Genomic DNA, 25,928 nt, shown 5'->3' with positions numbered 1-25,928 from the left:
GTGTTTTCACAGTGTGGTACTATAGCCTAGGCAAAGGATCTGAATACTTCTCCCCACACTGCTAATAATTAACCACATTAACCCAATAATTATACCTCGTCGGTCATCCTCCGTTGCTCCGCTTTCCTCCGAGTAGTTCACTCAACACAGAAGCACATTTTTAGACATTTCGGTGGTTAAACAGTGCACACAGTCACTCTGCCCGGACTTTATGTTTCGTCAATCGACGCCCCTGTCCCAGTCCGAGCGGAATTGTGACAGCGCCTCTGATTGGACGAAAGTTTTCTGCCTCAGCCAATCCCCGCAGCCAGCCGCGTACCGGGTGTAGCCCATCGACCAATCAAAGCCGGGAGCGCTGACGGACGAGCGAAGAGCTCCTCTACTTTTGACGGTCTCCTCTCACTTTGAACCGGTGTCAACAAACAACAACAACAACATTTTTCGTCCCAGCTAACACCGCCTTGGCAACCGCACTTCCAAGAGCCTAAACACCGGCGAATAACACCGAGGAGACTGAGAGCACATTTTTAACATCCCAAAAAAACACATTTTCTTCCTTTTTCTGTTGTCTTCGGAGGGTTGTAGCCGCACCGGGACTCCGTGCTTGGCTGTAGCCCGGGGCACGGCTAACCCTAACCGAGGAGAACCGAGGCTAACCTTCCAGGAGGCTTTTCGAAAGGAAAGGGCGACTTCAACGACGACCTCTTGCTGCGAGCCCTTCGTCAGAGCAGCAGCAACCTCCCCGGCAGGAGGACGTCTCTGTATTCACCGGGGCGTTGGAGGTATGACTGCTCTGGCGGGGTCAATACCGAGGATGATGCGACCCACGCTGGCTCAGAACTACCCCCGCAGCGGCTTCCCCCTGGAAGGTAACGTATAGCATCACTCCGCCAAAAAGGAGGCTTACAGCCCTTGGTTCCTGTCAAGTTTATATTATATATTGCAAAGCTTGTAAAGTCGCCCTAGATACGCAAAGTTTGTACAGTTATAAAAGTTTTATAGCACGAATGGAGGCTACATCATCGTTATCACTGCTTTAGCTTACTTTTCTGATGTTTTTTATTTTCTTTCTCACATTTCGGTGTACTTTTAGCAACTTTAAGCCAAGTTTTTTTTTTGCAGGAGATATGCAATAATCACTCTATTAACGTTCGGCTATAATTTGTATTTTCATAATGAGATTATTTTATTATTTGGAGTTAAAAATATCGATTGTCAGCTGTTTCTGTTGCTAAATAAAAACTGCTGCTTCAGTCTGTGCTTTCGGTTCAGTTGCATTTGGGGGGGTCAGTGAAAACTCTGACCTCTGTAACAGCTACTCTGGATCACTCTGGTGACACGCTCCTCTCGTGTTTTGATCCCGTAGTGTCCACCCCGTTGGGTCAAGGCCGCGTGAACCAGCTCGGAGGAGTTTTCATAAACGGCAGACCTTTACCCAACCACATCCGACACAAGATCGTGGAGATGGCCCACCACGGCATCAGGCCGTGTGTCATCTCCCGACAGCTCCGGGTCTCCCACGGCTGCGTGTCCAAGATCCTGTGCCGATACCAGGAGACGGGCTCCATCAGGCCCGGGGCCATCGGAGGCAGCAAACCCAAGGTATGGAGCAGAGGACCGGGCATTTACACATTTGCAGAATATAGATATTAAATCATGCTGATATAAATTCACATTGAATGCTTATTAATGCATGACGAAAAAAAAAATGGTGAATGTTGTAGCCTGCAAAGGCAATGTATGCATTGCGCGCCAAAGACCACGACAAGGTGGATAAACGCTGCAACTTTTGTGCCCTTTGAAGCAGGGGACAACGCCGGACGTAGACAAGAGAATAGAAGATTACAAGCGGGAAAACCCGGGTATGTTTAGCTGGGAGATTCGGGATAAATTACTGAAGGATGGGATATGTGACCGCAACAACGTTCCTTCAGGTAAAAACAGGGCAGACATGAATTAGTTCATATTATTATTTTATTTTATTTTGTTTTATTTATAAGTTATATAAATATAATAAATATATATAATAATATAAGTTAATGAATATATGGAGGAAGCTAAAAAGTTTAACAAAAAAGTGTTTTCATTTTAGAGACTGTTGACAATATAACGGTTTTACATTTCAGATCAAGGGCCTATAGGCTATTTTTTAGTATTTTAATGTAGTGGTATTTATTTTAAACTAAATGCGAGTATCATTTTTTTTTTAAATGTAATATTTCTTTTGTATTCCTATTTTTGTAATTTCTTTTTTTTTTTTAACGACACTTTTGCAGTCAGCTCCATCAGTCGCACCATGAGGAGTAAGTTCGGAGGGAAAGGCGACGAGGAGGAGGATGAAGAAGAGATCGAGAGGAAGGAGATGGAGGAGAGCGACCGGAGGGCCAAACACAGCATCGAAGGCATCTTGGGAGACAGATGTAAGTGAACGCCTCGAGTTACTGCGGCTGACGTGGAAGACAATAGCTGTGCTGTTAACTTTAGCTGGGCGACCCAAGCGCACATTAGCGCGCACGTGGAATCATGCTTGATCTGAGCTCCGCGAGGCCACGTGGGAGGAATTTTATTATAACGTGTATCTGCTGAACTGTCTACTATGATGAACTATTAGTATCATGAACGTCTATATTCTCTAACGGGGGTTTCAGCACCTCCAACCTGTTGCCTGCTCATGCGCTGGTGTGAAGCATGCATGGTTTCAGTTAGCCGTGTAACTGCGCTGTCTGCGGGTTTAACATGCTGTAAAGTTGTTGGACGGGGGCGGAGAGTGTGTGTTGTTCTTTGTGAGGAATTCTTATCGTTCATATCTCTCCGGCTGTAACGCTTGTTTCCCCACGAGGCCACATTCCGCAAACCAAACGGCAGGTGAGGGCGCGGTGATGTTACAGGAAGTCTGCACACTTGGATGCATATTAAAAAACAAAACAAAACAATAAAAATATTGTAGACTAAGCCTATACAAGAGAAGCCGTCCAACATTTAAAAAATCCACCCATATAATTTTACTGCAATGCCTTAATAAGTTATGAAAAACATAGTGTGTTTATAGTTTTTATGTTATGCAATAAATACATTTGAATGTGCGATGTAAAACGTGACCACTATGCAGACATTTTTTTTTTTTTACAAAATTATCGAAATCACCCCCCTTCCCCCATCTAATTTAAGTTGTTTTTGTTATTTTGTTTTGGATGTAATACGAGGCCGAATTATTTAATTTTTAAAAAGTTGATTTTCGCTTCGCAAAAAAACAAACAAAAAAAAAGCCAGAACTCCTGCCAGCAAACCCTCGTTTGCAGATTTTACAGTGTAGTAGTCCAGAGCCAAGTGTTATGGAGGAGCAGTGTGAAGTGGTATAGGATGTGTTGTAAGCCACGGAAGAAAACATACTTTATTCATTTCCCTCGTCGTATTTCCACAGACAGTAAACTCGATACGTGGTCTTTTCTCTGCCACTACTTTATTTAAACACCATTAGAGTGCACTTTCCAAATGATTACTCGCCTCCATAATGTATCCACGTTCTTCTCTGGAGTCTCGCGAGGGGAGGAAATCAATTAGAATATTGTTCTTTTCACTTAGGAAAAGTTAATTAGGCGACTTTTCAGTGAGCTCAGTGTGTCAGCTGCGTTCAAATGGGTCAGGGTGATTACGGGGGAGGAAAAAAAAACCTAAACACTGGAGGTGACGATAGCTGTGGCAATTCACCCTCGGTCTAAATTTAGAGCGCCACGAGTTTGGAAATGCCGACTAAGCATTTCATACTTTAACACGTAATAAACACGTCACTTAATCACCTATCAGCAGAGACTCAGCGGCCTCCAGAGCGAGGTGTTCAAAAACGTCAACAGGTTTTCCCTCCGCGAGCACCTTGTGCGTCAAACCGGCGGAGGAGAGATAAAGGACTCGAGTCGGAGGACACAAAATGTCCCCCAGATGAGTTGATCAAACATTTGTTCAACGGTTTCCAACTCCGCACAAAGACACGCCTCGCGCGCACAACAGGACGCGCGGGGATGAACTTGGGAGACAAAGGCGCGAGAGTCTATTTGGGGCTCACGCTTGGGCTGCGCGCGGACAAAAGGCCGGCTTGGAAACAGCTTTAGGCCGCCGCTAAAGAAGAAGAAGGCATCCCGTTTATAATTCAGCCGGAGAGAGAGGGAGAAGAAAAAAAAAAAGCTTCTGCACAGAAAAGCCGCGACAAAACCCACTATGAGGCCGCAATGAAGGATGAATTATTCAGGGAGAGCCGCGGCCCGTTCAGCGAGGGGAAAATGGCCGTTTTCACCTACAAAATGTTTCTCTTTTGGGGTCGCCTAAAGAAGCCCGTTGCCATTCAGAATCACAATTGAGGCCTCTGAAATCCACTCACGTATTGCCCAGGGATGCGTGCACGCACCCCCGAAACCTGCGCACAAGCGGTAACACGCGTGCGCGCGCTCGCACACACACACAAGCACTGAACCTTTACCGGCCATTTAAGTTGCGCGTGTGTTTTTAAAGCAACACGTGGAACACAAGCTATAATGTAGCTTATAAAATAAATGAGTTGTTTTTTAAATACATTTCTTGTTTGTGATAATATTCAGACTGCAACAAAATAAAAGGATCTTCTCCGCCCTCGACGGATGATGCTAATAATACCGAGCCGTCTCCGGCCTGTAACTCATGATCTATTATTGATTCTTTGATGAATCTCGGCCTTGCCCCTTCGAACATTAATAATGCCTTCTAAATGATGTCGATATTGTGCTATGTCACATTTAATGACGAAGGGAGTGTATTAAAGGGTGGCTTGGTGAAAGGGGACCAATGTTCTCCCCGGAGAGCCCCGGTCTGGCCCGGAGCGCAGCCTCACAATGGGGGCCCCGGCCACCCGTCCTGCGCTGCGCACAACTTCGAGAACCCCCCCCTCCATCCTCCCGCTACGCCCCCCTCCTCCTTCCCCACCACTTGCTCCCCAAATCTCTTCAAGCAGATTAAATCGACTCTTTTATTTCATCTCACTTTCATCTGGGGAGAAACACCGCCCCTCTCCCTCTGTTTCCTACTCTCTCTCCCTCTCCGCGTCTCTCTCAGCCTGCGGCGCACAGCTCGTCTCATATCTGGACTCCATCCTCCGGAGCGCACGGAGGACACTCGGTCCACATCAAGTGTCTCATTAAGTTCTCTGTTAACCCTTTGCGGTTTCGATGTAGTTTCAAAATAATCTCTTAAAAATGCGCAGTAACTACATCCGATGTGTAACTTATTCTGATTTAAATATGTTTAATTGTTTTATTCGGACCACCACCGTTATGTGTACTAAAGCAAGGGACAAGGCACATGTAACTTTTCAGTACAAGATATTTTGAGTTTATATACTATAATAACACCAAACTATCAAAAATAATTATAGTGAGTTTAATACCGTATCAGATGAATAATAGAATATCAAATGCAAACCAAAACTTTTTGCCTTTTTCATATATAATTATATAATATAGCATTATATTACACTTATTGACAAAGGAGAGTTATTTTCAAAAGGCACAAGCTTGTTCCTCAAATAATTCAATATTGATGGGCAATAATTCAAATGTGATCTTAAGCTGTATGTTTGAATGAATAGAAATTCAAGTATAAATTTGCTTACAAATTCCTGTGCAATGATCGAAGATGAAAACAGGAAGAAATACTCAGAATCCCTCCTCCTTTCCATGTTCTATCAAATATTTATATATCTGGCAGTAAGCTGGCCTTTTGCTGCAACAAACTCTCCTCTCAGCGTCGTAGTAATTAACCCCGGAGACAAAGTTAATGATTAAAACAGTCACGGTGTGGTCGCCTCCTCCCTCCTCCCTCCTCCGGCTTCACATTTTCACAGTGTATCTTTTAGAGTCCATACTTAGTTAGGTGAAATTAGCCAGATAATACAGAGGAGCCTTATTGAGGCCGATGCATTTCCATTTAGGCTGGCGGTGTGCGCACACATACACACAAGCACACGCATGCACACACACACACACGCACACACACGCACACACACACTCATTCCACTCTGCAATGCAAACAGTCAAAGGGATAACTTTATTTGGTGAAAGGGGATCCTGGAAAGGGCTAATTGAATAAGCTCAGGATCTTTGAAAAACCCCTACCATGGTGAGCGCAGTCATCATGTCATAATTAGGTTTATTGAGGCGCATTCCTTCAATCTGCCTCCATTCCCCCGGGCTCATTGTATCCAGGGCCCGGGCCAATGGCCGGGGGACAAAAGGGAACCGTGAGCAGACAATACATGAAAGAGCCATAAAGATTTAGCTGGCTTTGTCACAGAAACGGAGTAGGACTTTGTTTGTGTAAATAATGCGAGCGAGCGCAGAACTCAGGGTTTCTCTGCCCGCTCGGGGTGAAGGATGGCGTGCTGCAAATGCAATATGCGGGCACGCCACTGGATCGGTGCCAGGGCAGAGGAAAGAGAGGACCGAGGGGAGAGGAGTGGTAGGAAGACGCAGGGGAGCAGAGGTTTAGTGTCTGATGGTGGCAGCGAGACTTTTCATATTCACTTTTGTACATAAGCTGTTTGCAGAACTTTAGGTCGTCAGACTGTCGAACATCCACTGAAAAACTTAGTTTTGATGTTGTTTTCCTTCATTATTCTATGTTTTTTGCCTCATGGTCTCACTTACAGTGGCTTTTAAAGAAGTGCTCTCTGTAATCAGCAAAGTTAGCAAAAAAGACATGCTTCAACAGACAGGATTTACCATTTAGAATATGCTCTTTAATTTGAATGATTTCAGTAAGTTGTAAAGCCAAATACAGCCAAATATTTTGGTAATGGATACATCTTTAAGTGTTTTTTTAAGCAAAATCTCTGGTTTCAGCGTCTCAGATTTGGTAGTTTTATCCGTAATAATTTGGGGTTTTGGGAGTGGTGTTCAGACAAAACAGGACAAATGACAGTTCAATAAGAATATTTTTCATTTTCTATAATTTTACTAGACCAAATAATTGATCGAGTAATTGAGGGAAATAACCAGCAGTTGCTGTTTCTGTCTCATCAAATCCAACAAAGACAGAAGCAATAAGCTCTGGATTGGGTCTTATAATAGCTATTGGCTATTACTGGCCCGAGCCAAGTGTCTGGTGAAGAGGGCTCTGTCTGTCCGTTGAAAGAATGAATGTGTCACTCAGTGAGTCCCTGGGCACGAGGGCAAAGCGGGGCATGAGGGCCAAGTGGCGAGCACCAAATCACTCTCGTCTACCCCGGGGCTCTCTCTGTCCCTCTGTCCCTCTCTCCTTGTCCTGCACTCCTCCCTCTCTCGTGAGTTTTTTTCTAATAAGGCCATGCATGATGACTATTCAAGCATGAAAACATAGTTATCTGCAAATGAATGGCTGCTCTATGCTTCATTAAAGCCTCTTTTTCCTTTCACACTCTTATTGTGACCCTCTGATATCAATTCAAAGGGCAATTAATGAATGCACACCAACTTTGAAGTCAGGGTGATTTCTGAGAGGGAGGGGGGCTTCTCTCTCTCTCTATGTGTGTGTGTGTGTTTGTGTGTGTGTAGGGGAGCAGAGGGTATTTGGGGTATTCCCCCTTCAAGACCCGCTTTAGCGCCCCAGCCTTCACCCGTGATGGACTAGCCACATTGAGCTGAGAGTGAGCGAGCCCCAAAGATGGTTTGAAGGGAGTGAAAGAGTGAAAAGGCCCAGCGAAGGTCAAGTAGAATGGCTCGCCTTAGAATAAGGCCCCTCTTTATCTGCTTCAAGTATGCACTATAGGCACAACAGCTGGGGGGAGGGGGGGCAAGGGGGAGAGCGGTTGTTTTTTAATGTGCAGGAGTTGAATGTGAGTGCGTGCGTTTTTTTCCCCCTCCCCTTCATGCATCTGTCTGGGCGCTTGCGAGCGCGGTTGCTTTTGATGTGTATGCATGTGCGTGTATCGCGTGTGTATCGGGGGTTAGGGTTGAGTGTCAAAGTTTGCAGAGGCCAGCCAGAGGCCAGCAAACGCTGCATCGACGCTGCCGATGGGGGACAGGCAGCTGTCAATCACCTGACTGATGAAGCCTGACTTTCATTCAGAGCTTTGTTAACTAATTAGCCCAGAGGCTTTTTTTCTGTGTGTTGCGTCTGGGGCTAGAAATGTGTGTTTATTGCTGTACTAATGTCTCCGCTCACAGTCATGAATGCGAAGGCACCGAGCCGAGGCACAATTGTGGTCTGTGACAAACTTGTGTTTCCCAGTCCAGTACCCGTGTTTGAGCTTTACAGCAGCGTTGGCCACAAAACGCAGGCGCTCGATGAAAATAATCAATTTTGTTCAGGCTTTTTTGAATGAATGTAGGGCTCTGTAGAACTTGATTGCAGGTATTTCCGTATTTAAATAGGGATTCTCTGCCAAACCAGGAGTTCCTTAGTCTTATTTACCATCTGAAAGTTGAGGTAAAAAAACGAGGAAACTGAGATCTCCCCTGACCCATGTAACATGAATGCAGCATTATACGGTGCATCACTGCTACTCTAATTGCTTCACTAGATCTTATTATGCGTGCATATTTCTTACTTTCCAAGTCTTAATTTTGTTCAAGGACAGTTCACCTCAAAATCAGAAATACACATTTTTCTCTCTCCCATAGTGCTATTTATCAACCTAGGTTGTTTTGAGTTGCCTGGTTGTGGAGAGAGAGACGTCTGCCTTCTCTAGGCAGACGTCTCTTCTTCTATAATGGGACTAGACGGCACTCGGCTTGTGGTGCTCATGCAATGTGTCTTTCCAGAAATCACGAACCGATACTCAGGATAATCCACTGACCTTGTTGTGTTGTGAGTTTCGTGTGGGGACTACGATCAAAAGATAATACTTCCGTGAAACTGCTCGATTTGTTTTGGAAGGAAAAATATGTATTTATGATTTTGAGGTGAACCATCCCCTTTAAGGGGGAAAGTACTTGACACGCAACGGTATGGACGGCGTTCTTGGTTTTGTTGATCATAGCCCTTATTTTCTTATTTTCTTGAAAACCCACATGAATTCATATGGAAGATTAATATCTGCTGTAGCCAATAGGGACAGCCTGACTACTCCATGGCCACTTAAAACAAAAGTGAGAATGACAGCTCACCTTGTTGGATTTCAACAAGTGCCCCACTGACTGGAGTTGTCAGTTGAAAGACAGAGAAGAACCACGGGGTCACGGGGGCCACGGAGGGTCGCTCTCCCCCTGCGCTACACAGGAAACAGGGTTAGAAACACATTTAGCTACAAATGACAGGTAACCATTTCCTGGTAACCCTCCACATCTTCGACAACTCCCCATAATTCTCTGTCGACAGCCTCCGACTCCTTCGTTCCTTTTTTTGTCACGTCATTTTTTGTTGTTGTTGCATAACAAGGCCATGACTGATGACAGTTTGCTCACATCATTTTTGTGTGTGTGTAATCAGAATGCCATGCTAACCCCCCCCCCAAAAAAAAAAAAAAAACGAAACACCACGCAGCCCTGGCACACTCTCGTTTACGGGGCAGCTGTGAAGGTTGAAACTCCTCCTTTGCAAGTCAAGTGAGTTCGCCCTCCAACCCCCCCAACACACACACACACATGCGGTCACACACACCATCTTTTCCTTAACCCGCCAGAAAGAGTCACAGATGGGTCCATAAGCTGTCAGTAAAGCCATTATCCAGCCCAGCATCTGCCTGTCTTGACTTCTATATACTGTTTAATGCAGTCGGCCAGTCACTTAGTCCCCCAGCTCCTGAATAGGAGCAGCATGGTCGGCCCGCCCAAATAAATGCTGCGTTTGTCTCCTCTGCCTTTTGTTTTGTGTTTCTTTTTTTTTTTTTGAGAGAGAGGGGTAGGTGCAGGGGAGGGGGGGAGGAGGGGGGGGGCAACGTGTCAGAGGCTCAATTTACCCTCGCTATTAACCAAAGCCCCAGAAGAGTTACTGGGATGTCCGAAGAGGGGTGTAAATAGTCCACATATGGTCAGTCAATTCCCCCAAGTCCCCAAATCCAAGTTTGACATCCCCTTTCACTCCCTCTCTATCTGTCTCTCACGCACGCTTGCATACATGCTCAATGCGTACTGTTTCATGTCACAGTGGACATATTTAAACCTTTGTGTCCCCATCCGACTGCCACCCCCCCCCCCCACATCCACCCTAAAAAAAAAAATGCCCAAGTCTTTCCAACAGTCTGCTTCAGCTAAACCCTCTATTCTCTCCCTCTTCCTCTCCCTCTTCCTCTCCTCCTTATTTTTCTCTTCCCTGGGATGGCGTTGCACGGTGGGATCCATTTTGGGCTTTCTTGGCTCCGACGAGGTTGTTTTGGCTTGGAGTCTCATGCACTGTGTGCCTCTCAGGGCTTCAGTTTGGTTAAATTAAACAGTTTTCTTTTCTCCCCTTGCCCCGTCCACCCACCCCCCCTTTCGAACTGCTCCGCTCTTATTTTGTGGCTTAGTGCTCCTCGGCTCCCGCGTGATCGCGCCGAGGCTGCTTTTCCAGGCCTTCTCCTGCTCAGATAAGTTTACCCTTTTAGGGCTCATATTTTCCTCGTATTTCGATGAACTGACAAGAGCCGGGACCGTGCCTGCAACCCCCCCTCCCCCTCCGTGCCTTTAAGCCGAGGTGGAGCAAAAGTATCCAGAGGAAAGTCGAGTGTTTACAGGGGCTCTAAATACAGCATTTTAAGATATAGCATATGTATGCATGCAGGCAGGCAGCGATATAACGGTTAGAGTGGATAATTTGATTGGCCAAGGCTATTTGACGGTGCCAAATCGATGTGACCAGATCTTAGGGATAGCGAGGCGATGATGGCAAACGGGGCACTCTGAAACCACAGGGTTTACAAGGTTGGAAAAGATCCGGGGGGCTGGGGAAAGGTTTCAGCCACCTCTACTCTTCACTCTCCTCCTCTTTGTCTCAGCAGGAGAGGTAATATATATCCTGATGCGGATTTGGCATTATATTTCCTTGTTACAAAGTATTGTGTGTGTGTGTTTGTGTGTGTGTGTGTGTGTGTGCAAGTGTTTGCTGAAAGCCTTGTGAGCAGGCGGAGCACTGTTAATGTGCGCCAAAGTGTAGACGCCTCAGGGCTGACAAGCTCGATTAATGTAGCCTTAAAAATACACGTAGAATCTGGGAAAGCCCGGCGAGGTCATGTGCTTGGAGTCCTGCGGTGTTCGTCTGTGACTTGCTTTCATAAAAGGGTGAAGTTTGTGTTCACCTTCTGAAAAAATGTGAGAAAACGCATACGCTGCTCAAAATAATTCACACGAGACAATGAATCCAATTTTCACGACATTTTTGTATTATAAATATTTGGACCGTTTAGCGTAAGTGTGAACGTATTCAAGGTTTGCAACGTAAGAAAAACAAACAAAAGACACACAACTTTATTAGATCAGAGTAAGTCCAGAAAGAGGATGGAGGTAATCACCATGAGGCTAGTGTCCATGCATTAAGAGCCCTCAGACCGTGCATGTGTTACGCTTCCACCACCAACACCAACAACAACAAAAACCAACACAGATGCCCAGACAGACTATCCCCATGGGGACATTTACATCGGCAACAACAGCCCCTGTTGCCGCTCTCCGCTGCCCTCCTCACCCCCCTCAGGTGCTCCTACAGTTCTCTCTGGAGAGGAAAAGGGGTGTATTTTTGGGGGGAAGGGGTAGAATGCCCCCCGGCTGTGCACCCATCTACCCCACCCCCCCCAAGCCCTCTGCGGAGCCTCTTTATGCCCCCCCCCCCCTCCTCCCACTCCTTAGCTCCCCCGTGGGGCAGGTGACAGCCCTCCACTGTGAAGGGCCGAGGGAGCCATGACGGATTCCACAGATGGAGCGTGGAAATCGCCGGCAAAGACCTCAGCTCTGTGGCGCAACAAAGAGCCTGAGAGTCACAGAGAGAAATATGGGTGGAAAAGAGAGAGATGGGGAGAAGAGAGACAAAGAGCGGGTGAGAAGGAGGGAGAATGGGAGAGAGAAGAGGAGAAGGTGATGCTTGTTTTAGGATTGTGACACGCCAAAGTGCAGAAAGTTTGTGGGGCAAATAAGGGGTTTGCTGTTGTTTGAAGTGTGATGTTTTCACTTTAACTTTTTTTTTAAATACATGCTGGTAGCCATTGTCATCACCCAGTGATCTACCTGCATTTGCTTTCATGGTATCATAATGTTGCACTGACCCAGCTTCCCCGCAGACATTGTTATCATTTCATCGTCTTATCCGACATGTAGCAATCCAACGGAGCGAATGCAACAAATGAGCCCGCTCGAATCCTCTGTAAAGGATCTGATTCTGGATTGTATCGCGACTAGACTCCTGAGACTTTGGAGGTGCCACTCTGTCGCTTCCTTTGAAATGTTCTGGAAACCCCGGTAGCAGTCATAACCGATAGGTAATTCCAAAGTGATTAAGGATTTTACCGGCGGCCTCAGCTTTCCCAGGGCCCAAATCCCTGTGAAATGCTGAGGAACGTGCATGCTGCTCTAGTCAGGGTGTGGGGTGTGAGGGGGGGGGGGGGGGGGGAGGCATTCCTAGCGGCCCTCCTCCATGCAGGAACTGGAGGGGGAGGCTACAAAAGGCCTCATCTCTTGTTTTTCAGCCATCCTGTCCAAAACTCCAAAGCCCTGAATTCCTTCCCCGTCATCGAAAACACAAGTCCTGTAACCCCGCTAGTCATCTCGAACCTTGATGTGTTTTCTGTTAGACTGTGAGTGGCGTTGGCCCTCAACGCTCACTAAGCTCGCCGCAAACAAAGTTGCAAAACAGCTGATGAAACTGAATCTTAATCCACGGTGGCCATTTTGAGGGGTCCCTTCTTTTCTCTCCACGGAGGAGGCTGGTAAGCGTGTCATTCCCGTTAAAATGCTAAACTCACACACCGTATGATAAAGAGCTAGCAATCTACGAGTGCAAAATCGTAATATATTAAGCGGCGGCTTAAGGCAATGTCTCCATTTCTCTCGTCCCCCTTTGAAAATATTTTACTTATTGCCCGCCTCATGCTTGAATGTTTCTTTACCAATTTGCTCCTAATGCATGTTAAGTTGACTCCCACTGCTATTGGTGTTGCAAGGAGCAAATCGCCGAAGGGGGAGAGAGGATCAGTTTCACATGAGGGGCCCTGAGATATTTGGATTCTCTTGTATTTTATTGTTGCTTCTGAGGGGGAACTAATACAGTGTTGCACACAAAACTTCCCCTCTGCTGAGGGGGGATTCATTAAGTGTAACACAAAAAAGAGGGTTCTTTGACCCTGGTGAACTTTAGAAGGGAGTCCAATGGAGTGTTTGAAGAAGCGAGTTAAAAACCAAGCTGCCGGCTTATAGAACATAGTTCACAATAGTGTTAATACTGATGCAAGACAGAGATGAATAGTAGAAACACAAAAGCTGTCGGGACTCATAATCTCACTGTAGCTCAGTCAGGCCGAAGATGGCGCTCCACGTTTGAGTCAAAAGTACAAACGATGTATTTCTCCTATTCAGGATGTTGATTCAATCAATTGGCCGACTGATGTTAAATGAATACACAACGATTTAAAACATAGTTCATGTCATTCATCGAGCATTATGTGGCTTGAGGGTTTGCAGTTTTTCTTCAGATTCATATGATTGGAAATGTAATATTTTATAATTTGGGGTTTGGACTGTTATGTTACGATTCGGTATCAGTTGAAGTCAGTAGTTTTAATAAACTAATGCAAACTGTGTCCGACACGAGGGCAGTCAATATGTTATGGGCTACTATAGAGAAGTCTACTTAGTTAGTAATAACACGTTTTGTTCTAGTTAAGAATTGACTTGAATATATATTATATACATTTATAAGATTCTTTGTTTGTCACTGAAAATGTTAGACTCTGGACTTGACGACTTATATCTTAAAACGTGAGACTGCCCACTGTGATATCGGATTATAAACAGCATACAGCTGCGACAGAAATTGAACTGTGAAAACTTGTAAGGAGACAGAGAGAGGGAAAGAAAGAGAGATTTGAAAGAAAGGAAACAGATTCCTATCTACACCTGCTTAGCTCCGTTTAGACCAGCATTTACGTGATTGAACAGTTTGTCCTTCAACTAGGCAACTGTTACTGATGTGAACACACTGCATGTAGGTGCAGTCAGACACACACACACACACACACACACACACTCAAAGAATGGCCTCTGGATCCAAATTAGCCTTTTGTGTGCCTTTTAGTCCACCGGTCCCCCCGTGGTGCCCTGGGAATCTTGTCCAGTGGGATTATTCCTTCGGCTCAGAATATTTCTTCTGAATGGAAGTCTGTTTGGCCACAAGACCATGCCTTATGGTGTGTGTGTGTGTGTGTGTGTGTGTGTGTGTGTGTGTGTGTGTGTGTGTGTGTGTGTGTGTGTGTGTGTGTGTGTGTGTGTGTGTGTGTGTGTGTGTGTGTGTGTAAATAAAATAAATAACCCACAAAGAGATCACTATTAGTAAACAGAAAGCAGAGAGCACCTAGTTGAAATGTTGTGATCCCGTCCTATGTTACAGCTACCTTCTTGTTATAAAACATACACCCACAGCACCACGAGGCATCAGGATGTATAACATCAGCACGGTTGCTCTTCAAAGGTTAGGTGTGATTTATGTGGGGAAGCTGCTGAAGCTGCATGTGTGTACGTTTCAGCAACGGCGACTTTTAAACATCTAACATCGTGAGAAAATCCTCATCCTGACCAGTTTATTTTCCTTGCCCCTACAGCGAGTCACTCAGACGAGGGCTCGGACGTGGAGTCGGAGCCGGATCTGCCGCTTAAGAGGAAGCAGCGGCGCAGTCGGACCACCTTCACGGCAGAGCAGCTGGAGGAGCTGGAGAGAGCCTTCGAGAGGACCCACTACCCCGACATCTACACCAGGGAGGAGCTCGCCCAGAGGGCCAAACTCACCGAGGCCAGGGTTCAGGTATGTGACGGCCCGTGCATGTGCTGTACGTCCACACAAGGAGGTTCCAAAGCTTTCGGGGGACTGAAGAGAGTTCAAAACACATACAAGCTCGTGAAAGGCAGGAATTCATATGTTCGATTTACGAAAGGGTTTTATAACTTCAGGGGTTGGAAATCTGACCTCGGCTATGCAAAGAGCCGTGAAATCCTTCAACAGGAGTTTAAACATGAAATGTTTACAAGACGCCAGCAACACTCTGCTCACACTTTACCTTTTGTCTGACTTATTAGTCCTTACACACACACACACACACACACACACACACACACTTTTAGACCAGTGGCTTTATACACTCTCCGATCATTTAAAGGCAACCTGCTGATCTCTGTTTGTGCCACACAATAGCACCCCCCCCCCCAACACACACACACACACACACACACACACACACGCACACGCACACGCACACGCGCGCTTCTTATCCAAACTCCCAGGGGCTCAATCTGGACCTTCCTATCTCTGATCTGGAGTCCAGTAAATTCTCCTCCACAGGCTCCATATGGGAAGTGTAAGCTGGCCCAGCATGAGCACCGTCCATATGGCCACAGCATGCCAGCCACTCACACCCTCGCTCCGCACACACACTACTCTTTTTTTCCCTCACATTGTCTCTCGCCTCCCTTTCTTCGGGTTCACACGCTGGTAGAGCTGTGAGAGTGTATGTGAATGTGTGGACACATGTTTAGCTTTAAAACAAAACAAATGTACAGTGGTTACAGTAGCTGCAGCAATGGATGAGATGAAATACTGTAGTCTGAGAAACACACAGCAAAACACTGATAGAACGTCGTCATCTTTCTCCTTCTAGGTTTGGTTCAGCAACAGGCGGGCGAGGTGGAGGAAGCAAGCAGGAGCAAGTCAACTGATGGCATTTAATCACCTGATCCCAGGGGGTTTCCCACCTTCAGCCATGTCCAGCATCCCCCCCTACCAGCTCTCTGACAGCCCCTACCCCCCCTCATCTATAGCACAAGGTAAGAGATGACTCATATAATGCACAAGGTTGGTGGTTGTAGATGCATATATAATAAACTAGTTGTTTATTGTAGGGGGAATGCAAGAAAGCTCTTATTTAATGACATTGCATTTTTCATTGTATGTAGTTTTAAACAGAAATGTCATCATTTATTCAAGGTCACAGTATTTAAAGTCACAGAGAGAAGTTGTGAGTTTCTGTCCTTAGTCTGCAATTTTGTGCACATTTTGTAATAATGATAATAATAATCATTTTAATGTAGAAACAAAGTTCATTTTGACAGAAGTATTGCTTTTTATTACTCAATGTAGAAAATGTTAATTTTGGAATTGATCAATTTCAAAAACATATAACCCACTACGACTGCACGAGAAAGACTCTATTAAATATTTTTTCAATAAAAACAAACAAACCACTTCTTCATTTTGAAGAGACATGTTTTCAGTTTGGCTTATATTTAAGTGAAAATTCCACACACTAACAATAACTAGATGGTTTGGTTTTGAACTACACTTTTGCCCATCCCGCTACCAACCACTTAGAAGTTATGCTTTGCAGCTGTTTAACTAAATGCCCTTACAACTTTCTCCTAATGCCCTTTTGCAGTGTCGGAGCCCCCCAGCACGTTGCACCGGCCCCAGCCTCTCCCTCCCTCCTCGGGCCACCAAGTCGCCGGTAGTGGAGGGCAGGTAGAAGGAGGCTCTCCCTACTGCCTCGCCTCCGGACGCCACTCCTTCTCAGGCTACTCGGACAGCTTTGTGAGTGGAGGTCCAGCCAATCCCATGAACCCCGCCTTAGGAAACGGACTCTCTCCGCAGGTGAGACGGCGGCCTTCAAATCAGACACAAAGTCTCATATTTAAAGGCTTTTCAAAGGAAATATGTTGCACGGTGCAATATGATTTCGTGAAAATACTTCTTATAAATCAAGTATTTTAATTAAAAACTTGGCAAAACTAGTAAAAAGATTTAAGTTTGTGTTTTTCCCTCTCCATTGTATTAATTTGAGCAGGATAAGACTTGTGTGTTTGACTCTTAACGCATCTAGGCTGACATAATTTTACTTGCACGGGTGATACCAATAACACCAGCAAGAATCAGATCTGAACATAATTCCCAAGCGCATGATTTAACCCTCAGAAACACAGCTTCACATCAAGAACGTTCAAAAGTAATACTTCACCCAGTAGAACATGCACATGCTCATTCATCTCGCCGTCTGCTGTTCACCATAAACTATAAGCTCCGCAATCCTCGGCAACGATAGAGGACGGGTCACTCGCTGATGGAGGGGGGGGAAGTAAGACGACACTACAAGGACAGAGGACAATTGAGCGTGTGACAAATGAGAAGTGAAAAGACAATTAAAGCCAATTATCCAGGCATGAAGTCCCAAGGTCTCTGCACCTAGACGGAGGGTACGAGGGAGGAGACAGAGGAGATCGAGGCCCTAACAGGCAGAAAATGAGATTTCAGCCTGCGTCGATCTGACTCCTGGGAGACGAGGCCGCAGCAGTGTGAAGACAGAGATGCACACGAATAACCATATGCCCACAGGTCCACATAATTACAGGGACACACACGCACACAGTGTAGATAATTGATCAACTCCGTGACATTTTGGGGATCAGTTAAGGATATTGCAACATCTTCAACACAAATATTACACGACATGGTTGAGCAGCATGGCTAAGTCAACTTTTCAACCTTCTGTTTTCGGCTGTAGAAGATGTCTTACTGTATTTAAAAATTAAAAAAAAATCCAGGATCAGCAGGAATTTAGGGAACTTTTAGGAAGTTTTATTCACAAATAACTTTACACCACTTGCATGCTTCATGCTTTTACTTTCACACTGAACAGGAGTCGCACACGCCTTCAAGCACGCAGAGACACACGGTTGCATGCATTAAACGGGAACCGAGCACACAGTATTGTGCTGGACACGCCGTCCTCGTTGTCATGTATATGTGAACAACTGGCACACACTCCACGCTATGCTATGGCCTCAAGGGAAGCTTCTCGTGATTGCATTCTTAAAATGTTTGTCTCGGCATTCCTCCATGCGAAAGCTCTGGAGTTCTAATTTATTTGTATATATTTCATACAGCGGGGAAGGAATGTCCCGTCTCAGATGTTCCACCCCCCCCTTCATCCCGACATTCTTCCCCTCTAACTCCTGGACGCACTGTTTCAGGCCGCTGGCAACAGCAGAGGTCCAATATGAAACACCGTGCATGGGACAGCCAGCAGGCATCTCATCATGAGGCAGGCAGAGGCTCAGGAGAGAGGAATGATGGGTTAGGGTTTGGTGAAAGAGAGACAAACAGTACAAGCACGAATATCACCAAACTGGAACCCGTCAGTTTAAATGTGTTCCCTTCTCCGTGTGGCTCCTTTAAACCCGAAGTTTCTGTTTTTTAACCAAACCCTCCAAATGCAGGTTAATTTTTTAGGAAAACGTTGCCCGGCATGAGAGGAAACACAACACCCCTCTCCAAATCAACATGGACTCCTCCATTCACCTCCCCTACTTGGGAAATGATTTAAGCAGGACCATGTGTATGTGTGGATGTGGAATAATATGTCACTTAGAGGGCCAAGAGGACCCAAAGAGCAACATACCTGCTTCTTATTAGGACAACTGGAGGAGCCTTAAGGCCTTCGCTCTGTCGAGGAGACGGCGGGATGTGATACATTTAGAGGTAGCAGATTCAGGTGGAGTTACTTTCACAAGTCTCAATTTCTTATTAACGGTTTACTGAAAGCTTTGATGACGGACAGGTAAAGTAAAGTCAGTGAGTGTTTCGTGGGGAGGGTTAGCGGTATCACGTCTGGTTTGAACCCAGTTGAAACACTTTGCCCCACAGGCTCTTTTCCGTCCTTTGCTGGCCAACGAATATTCCCCCAAATTTGATTATCTGGTCGCTAATAAAGACCAGGTCAAGAGCTAACGGATTTCTCAAACTGCACACCCGGCCCTTTCCCCCGTGTTATCTTTGTTGGCATATCTTTCCCTGAAATAAGTTCTTATCTTGTGCCAGGGTTTTTTTGGAGCAGTGTCAAAAAGGGATTTTAGAGTTAAGTGGAGCTGTGGATCTGAGACAAATTGCTTAATTCTTCCCCTCTTCATCTCTGTCTGGGACGGGCTTGCTGGGAGCTTTTTGATGTCGGCGGCTGGGGGATTTCCTATGTGTGTTTGTGTCAGTGTCTGTGTGAATACACATGACACGCGCCGCTGTTCTTGTAGACACAAAAAGAGAGAGATTTAATATATATGGTAAAAGCTTTCTCAGGACGAAAACACAACACAAAAACATGTATTCCAGGGAGGATGCTACGCTTCTCTGTTAAAACTAAGTCCCCTTTTTGTGCCAGCTATGGTTAGGGTTGGGGCCAATCACTGTGATTTTTAAAAAATTGCACATTGCAGTGGTGAAATTCAGCCTGTTCTTCATAAATTCCATTGATGAAGTTGACATGAGAAAACAAATGGAAGGGGGCGAATCCATCTATTTTCGTTTCTGCTTATTTTCAGTTGTAAGTTAACTGTCTAAGCTACTGCAACAATACTACAAGTCCTACTAACAGTAAATAACTAGCATTAGAGTGACTCACAGAGCTCTGACAGCAAACAAAACTTATCTCCCATCTTCATTCCCTTTTTTTCTTTCTTTCTAATCAGGTGATGGGTCTGCTGAACCCGGGCGGTGTCCCCCATCAGCCCCAAAGTGACTACGCCATCTCCCCTCTGACGGGCGGCCTCGAGCCCCCTGCTGGCATGGCCGCCAGCTGCAGCCAGCGCATGGATCACATCAAGGGCCTGGAGGGTCTCACCAGTGTTCCCTCCATGTCGGCTCTGCCCTCCCTGCCCAGCTCCCAGTCCTACTGCCCCGCCTCCTACAGCTCACCAGGCTACACCGTCGACCACGTGGCGTCCTACCAGTACGGCCAGTACGGACAAAGTAAGGTCAATAGACTTCGCCTTTTTATTCACACCTTTTACCTCCACAAATTCAATTGCTTATATATTTACTCATTTCTTAAAAACAGCTAGAGCTTTAAATGGCAGTTCATTAATAAAAAAAAACAAATAAAACAGCAAACACCAGCAGTAAAAAGAGTAATAGCAATATAATATCAGGAAGAATCAGAAAAATATGCTACATACATCATATTCATATTCCACACTTCTCAGCCTTGAAGTATTAGGGACTACGGAGGAAATTAGCTTAAGCTATACCTGGTGCTATACATGTGTTGTGCAAAGTTGTTTGAGGTGGAGCAAATTGTTTTTTATTTATTTAATTTGAGGGCATTTAATTACTTGATTTGATGGTGTTAGCGGAGAGAGACAGGAAATGTGTTGAAAGGGAGTGTAGGGGAATGACATGCAGCGAACGGTCTGGCCAGTTGGGAATCAAACCAGGGACTCTCTAGTGTGGTATGTGCCCTAAACACGTTTTGAGCAAATTTGAACTCCTTGTCATATTTTCTAAGCTCATCATATGTATTGTCTGTAAAATCTTAAGTTGAACTTAACTGATGTAGCTCTCAAATAAATATAGTAAGTAAAATATAATAAAGTACACTAATTTTCTCTGAATTGTAGTGGAGTAGAAGTATAAGTGGCATAAAACAGATATACTCAAGTAAAGCTAAGTTCCTCAATATTGTACTTCAGAGAGTGGCAAAATCACATTTTCAATTGCCCTCCTCTTTTTATAGTTTGTTAGTTCTTGATGCAAAATGAGTTCAATCAAACCTGTTTAGGAACCTAAATGGAAGAAAGCAAGAAGCAGAAACGGAGGATTAAAGACGACGGTCCTCATGCAGCCGTAGCTTGATTCAGTGATGATTGGCCCGTTTTGTGATGATATAAATGACTTTTCACAGGGCGTTCCAGTAATCGTGCGGTTCTCACAGTTCCTTAAATGCTTGATGTAACTTATGTAGTCTTTCAAAATCGTAAAAAAAAAATATATGTTTGAGAATATGCTTCTCACGGAGTTAAAACAACAAAGGCACAGGATTTGTTTTTTCAGTCTATGGTCTTAAGCAATTTTGCCATTTAGTCCAAACCGCCGGCTGGTTTTAAAGCCGCCTTTCACTGTATTTTCAGTCAAGAGTCAACCGGTAGAGCATATGATTTTTTGGGCGTTCTAGTAGTGAGACATGTAACTTGTAACCGCAAATTCTTCACTTTCCAAGGAAGAAAAAAAAAAAAAAATTAAAAAGCAGAAAACACAACCCAGGCGTACTGCAGGTACTGGTTGTTAAAGGCAGCAAAACATTTTTTCCAGGTCCAATCACGCAGTCTCAAGTGTTGGGGTAAATTGTGCAGATCTGATTCCATCCACGAAGCGATCGGCCCCGCCGCTGATACCGAAACCTGCGGTCGGGTACGCTGTAGAGTCAGCTCCCATCAGGGTAAAGTCTATCTCCAGGAGAGCCTGATGGCCCTCAGAATACCTGCCTGCCCGGCACTCAGAGGGTCTTTTCACTTCACATTACTGTTACCTTAAGGGTTAAAATCAACTTCAAACAATCTCCACCGAACATTGGAAGGCACTCGTCATTTTCCGTCACAGCGTGATTACAGCAGGCCGCCGTTTCCAATTCGGGTCCCCAGGGGGTTGACCAATTAGGTTCATCCACTGACCTTGTGGCAACCTCGAGACAACCGGGCCCTTCAAAGAGCGTGGCAGCGGTCCAAACCAGTCCGACTGCAAGCAGCTCCGTGTGTATCAAATGAATATCTGACTTAATATCCGAGAGCAGCAAATGTCTAATGAAATATCTCGGTCCGATATCTCGGAGTGAACAGAATAAAGAATTAGGGCGACACACATGGAAAAAAAAAACATCTAGCATGTGGCACTGTGCATGTACGCACGCACACACACACACACACACAAGCTCCAAGGCAGCCACCAGGACAGCACGCGCACTCACATACACCTCCACAGTTACAGACCCAAGCAGTCCATCTTGATGTGATTAATCAGTGCGACTGGATAGCCGGTGTGCGGTTGGGTTTGGAGCTGCAGAGGAAAGGTCCTTTCTGGGGGTGGACGGATCCTAATAGCCTCTGGCAGGGCGGCTATTAGAAACAGGTGCTAGGACTGAGGTCAGCTGGGGAAGCAGTGGAAGAGAGCGCCGTCCACGCTGCTGCACAGTTTCGACGACACGTAGCGCTCGCTGGCCTCTCTCTCTCTCTCGCAAACCGTGAATCCTTTGTTTTTATTAAGGTATCGTCTCCGGTGCTGAACAGGACTCTGGTGCTAATTCTGTCTCGAGTCTTTCCCTTAGGATTTTTCAGTTGATGAAGTTTATTTACCTGTTCAGCCATAATCAAGTCGTCCTGAGACATAAAACGCATCACTTCCTGTGCATCACAGCAAATATCTGCTACTGCAATTAATGTAAAATAAATACACACACACACACATTTATGTATTTGTTTATTTTATTGTTCTGTTTGCCATCTTTAACAGCTCAAACTCAACCTGACATTTTCTACTTGCTCGTATCAGGACTTTAATGCGATGACATGTTTAAGAGAATGCACATTACCTCTGTTTTGGGTCCGGCTGTAAAACATGGTTATATACGACGGTTCTTCATCTCCTCTCTATCTGGGATTGGTGTCGACTCTACTGTTTTACACAGCACTGCTCCTCCCAAAACCCAAATACATGTATTTGGGTTTCTGTATTACAATTGGAGGTTGACCTCTCGAAACAGAAGTAGCACCACTAGTAGGATATCACACGTTACTTGTCACGTGATCAACTAGAGCCCATTTAACATAAAACATAATAAAGATCAAACTTTTTTTTGTGTAATTACAATTGTTCATGGTAATTTCTATATTTTGTCATCTTCATCAAATGAGCATGAGCAGTTTAAGGGGAGAGTAACCACTTCAATACTTTTCTTTAGCATTGTTATTATTTTTACACATAGGGCAATAGGTTCTGATGAAAAGCCAATGTCAACAAGTCATGAGAATTAATCGATGATTAAATTCCTTGCGTATGTTTTTTTTTATAACTTTGAAGAAGTACATAGTTTAACTAAATGTTATTATGACTGTAGACTAAACATTTTTTTTTATTATACTTACCGGTATACTTACTTATTATACTTCTACTTCTATTTCTAATATACTACTTTATACTCAATAAATAGATGAAATTGAAATCAATCTGAATGTCTTTACCATTGAGGAGTCAGGAGCCATGTTGGCTAATATGATTTATAGTAAACATAAGTGAACACTTAACTGAAAACATAAAGGATGACAAATCCACATCATTTTACTATTTTATTTTAGTTTTTCTTGTCTGGTTAAACAATTCTGGGGTCGACCTGAGTATTATGTAGCATGTACACCAAATACATATCCTACACCAAACCCCAGATATGAGATTATATTTTGGAGTGTGAAAAAAAAAACATATTGTTGATCTCACACCCCAAACCACTGTGAGCAGATGCTATGCTAACTATAGCCATATGTTAGCGGAATGTCATGCTAAAACATGTGCCCAAAATTTATTGCGGCCATATATCTCTTTTACCATCTTTTTAAAAGTCCCTCTCTTTCACTCGTAATTTAACAACTGTTTCATCCCTTCCTTTACAGGTGCCCTTTCTTATCTGAGGCCTGAAATCACCTGATCGTCAGCTTCAAACTTCGCAGACGGACAATTTGTGCGTACAACGATGGAAATCTTTTAATATCTGGACCAAACTTTTATTTTGCTACCATTTACCAGGACATGTTCTCTACTGCGGGACATTATATGAATAATCCTTGTTGGAGAAATGGACGAAAAAAAGAAAAAAAAGAAGGGACCACAAGAAGGAATATCAGACCAAAAACTGTTGATCGACTGTGAACTAAAACTGTTGATCGACTGTGAACGTTGCATCAGTATTGTAGATGAAGGGCTAATATGTCAGCGCTTAATGCTCTGACCATCTACAGTGCCATAACGAGGCACTTCCCATGGGCTTCTCTAGTGACCAAACACCATCTCTGTGAGGAGAGCAAACCCAAATCTCTCTTGGGACATATTAACCTATCTTAGGGCCACATGAGTACATACGAAATTCTCTGTATCCCCCAAATACTATCTGCTGAAAAGGGGGAAACAAAAGGGCTGTGTTGATTTTTTTTTTCTGCATTTACTCTGCATCCCACACATTGAGAGAAATTCCAGGGACAGATGAAAGCAAACCGTGAGCAAAACTAATCTGTGGGTTTTATTGTATCAGAAACTCTTAATGTACACCACAGACGTTCTGCTATGAAAGTTCATTCAAACATTCCTCCTCCTCCTCCTCCTCTCTTTCCCTCCTCTGGGCTTTCCGTCTCACTCCTCCTGCCTCATTGTTGTTTCGGACGGTGAGGCAGGGATCCCGGCCTTTTGTAGTGTCAGAGAGGAACTTAGAGGAGGTCAGGGGGTGACTTTAGGGAAAGTGACAGATGAGAGAGCAGTCGAGGAGGGCGGCAGAGAAGTGGCTTTAAAAGAAGGGAGGGGGGGAGGGATAGGCAAGATCGATCACAAGGTTAAAAACCCTTTAAAGATCCTCTCCCGGCGAGAAAAAGCCACCAGGTCACAAGTCACGACCGAGAGAGTTTAGACTAAAGACAGCCATTCTCCCAGATGACCAGAAGTGCAATATCATGTATCTTTAGAGTCAACCATTAAAACAATAAAAAAAAAAAAAGTCAAATGTGCCTCTTAAAAGTCTTACGAAACACTTTGGAGTCATACTCTGGATCTCGTTTGGGACTTTGCAAAGGAACAACACATGTGCCTTTGAAGGTTTTTGGGTCCAAAACAAATATGAAACTGCTAATCCTGCTTTCGTAGCACACTGAGGGCCACATTTGTAAGGACTTAAGTCGGCGTAGTGTCACGAGGCAAAGAATGAATCAAGGGAATGCCAGTGTAAACAGGAATTACAAAGCCAAAACTGTACTTTATTTTTCTATTTTTTTGTTGTTGTTGTTGTTGTTGCTTCGGACATTCTCTGTTTCTATTTTTGCATACGCATTGAAATATCGATTAGCATTCCCGGCATATTTATTGTCTAAAATGTTGTTTGTGTCAACAGTGTAAAATCCCCCCACAAATGTATGTGTAAGTGAGTCGCAAAACTTAACCACAAAACTACGGCTCGGAAACATCAGCGTGCCTCCATAAGCACTCTATCTATGTTAGAATGAACCAGTCCTTTCATTCCTTTGATATATTTTTTTGTATTATTTGACAAAGCGATATGACATAATGTCACGTGTACAAGCGCATTATCACTACTATTTATAATAAAATAAAAATTCTGAAAATAGCCGCTTCTGTTGTATTACACTTTTTTATTTTTTTTTCGCCCGATGGTAATTGCTAAATAGGGGCCTTTGTGTTTTATTTTTTGCCACAACATGAGAAAAAGGCAGCGATTCACTCTCTGGAAGAATACTTGTGCACTCGGAGACAAATATATACTTTTTGAAGGCTCTCATGTGAACCCTCCAACCAAAATAGGCCCGGCCAAATTGGGATCACCAGACATTAGATTTGACAATGAACACAACAGGCCTTCTCACAGATGGCTGTAAATGCTCAGACATCTGCATTGGTGTGTATTAATACCCCTAAATGCCCCCCCTCCCCCTCCACTACTGTAACAAACTGACTTTTGTTTAACAACCTCTCCAATGAGGAGAAGGAGCCTTAAAGCGTTTTTTTGGACACACCAAAAAACCTCTGCAACCCATCCACCCTGCTCACACACACAGGGCCCACTCTGTGTGTGTTGGTGCTCCACGTACATTATGTTCATGCTCACATATCGTGTTGTTCCTGTGTGTGTGTGTGAGTGTGTGTAGCCTGAGGGTATTAACCGTAATTATAACACTCTTCTGATTAATCGGCTCTGCTCAGAGAGGGCGGGGTGCTGTGTGCAGCTCGTGCAGTCG

General features: G+C 44.6%; 2 protein-coding genes across 6 annotated transcripts in view; both read left to right on the top strand.

The window, feature by feature from the left end:
* farsb (phenylalanyl-tRNA synthetase subunit beta) overlaps window positions 1-25,928 on the top strand; it is a 387,447-nt gene that overhangs the window by 32,938 nt on the left and 328,581 nt on the right. The gene's annotated exons all lie outside the window — the stretch shown is intronic.
* On the top strand, window positions 426-25,291 carry pax3b (paired box 3b). Of its 5 annotated transcripts, none has more exons than XM_084019563.1 (9): window positions 426-869; window positions 1,367-1,602; window positions 1,808-1,862; window positions 2,277-2,420; window positions 14,720-14,919; window positions 15,770-15,935; window positions 16,544-16,755; window positions 19,620-19,899; window positions 23,586-25,291. In XM_084019563.1, exons 1-9 carry the CDS (start codon window positions 785-787, stop codon window positions 23,618-23,620), a joined length of 1,413 nt encoding a protein of 470 aa, XP_083875689.1. In that variant the 5' UTR covers window positions 426-784; the 3' UTR covers window positions 23,621-25,291. The 5 variants fall into 5 exon arrangements, with proteins under 5 accessions (XP_083875689.1, XP_083875686.1, XP_083875688.1 ...); XM_084019560.1 differs by having other exon boundaries at window positions 1,808-1,934; XM_084019562.1 differs by having other exon boundaries at window positions 1,805-1,862.

This window comes from Eutrigla gurnardus (genome assembly GCF_963514095.1).
Source record: "Eutrigla gurnardus genome assembly, chromosome: 10".
Lineage (NCBI taxonomy): Eukaryota > Metazoa > Chordata > Actinopteri > Perciformes > Triglidae > Eutrigla > Eutrigla gurnardus.
Note: the sequence above shows the minus strand (reverse complement) of the source record. Positions and strands in the feature narration are given on the sequence as shown.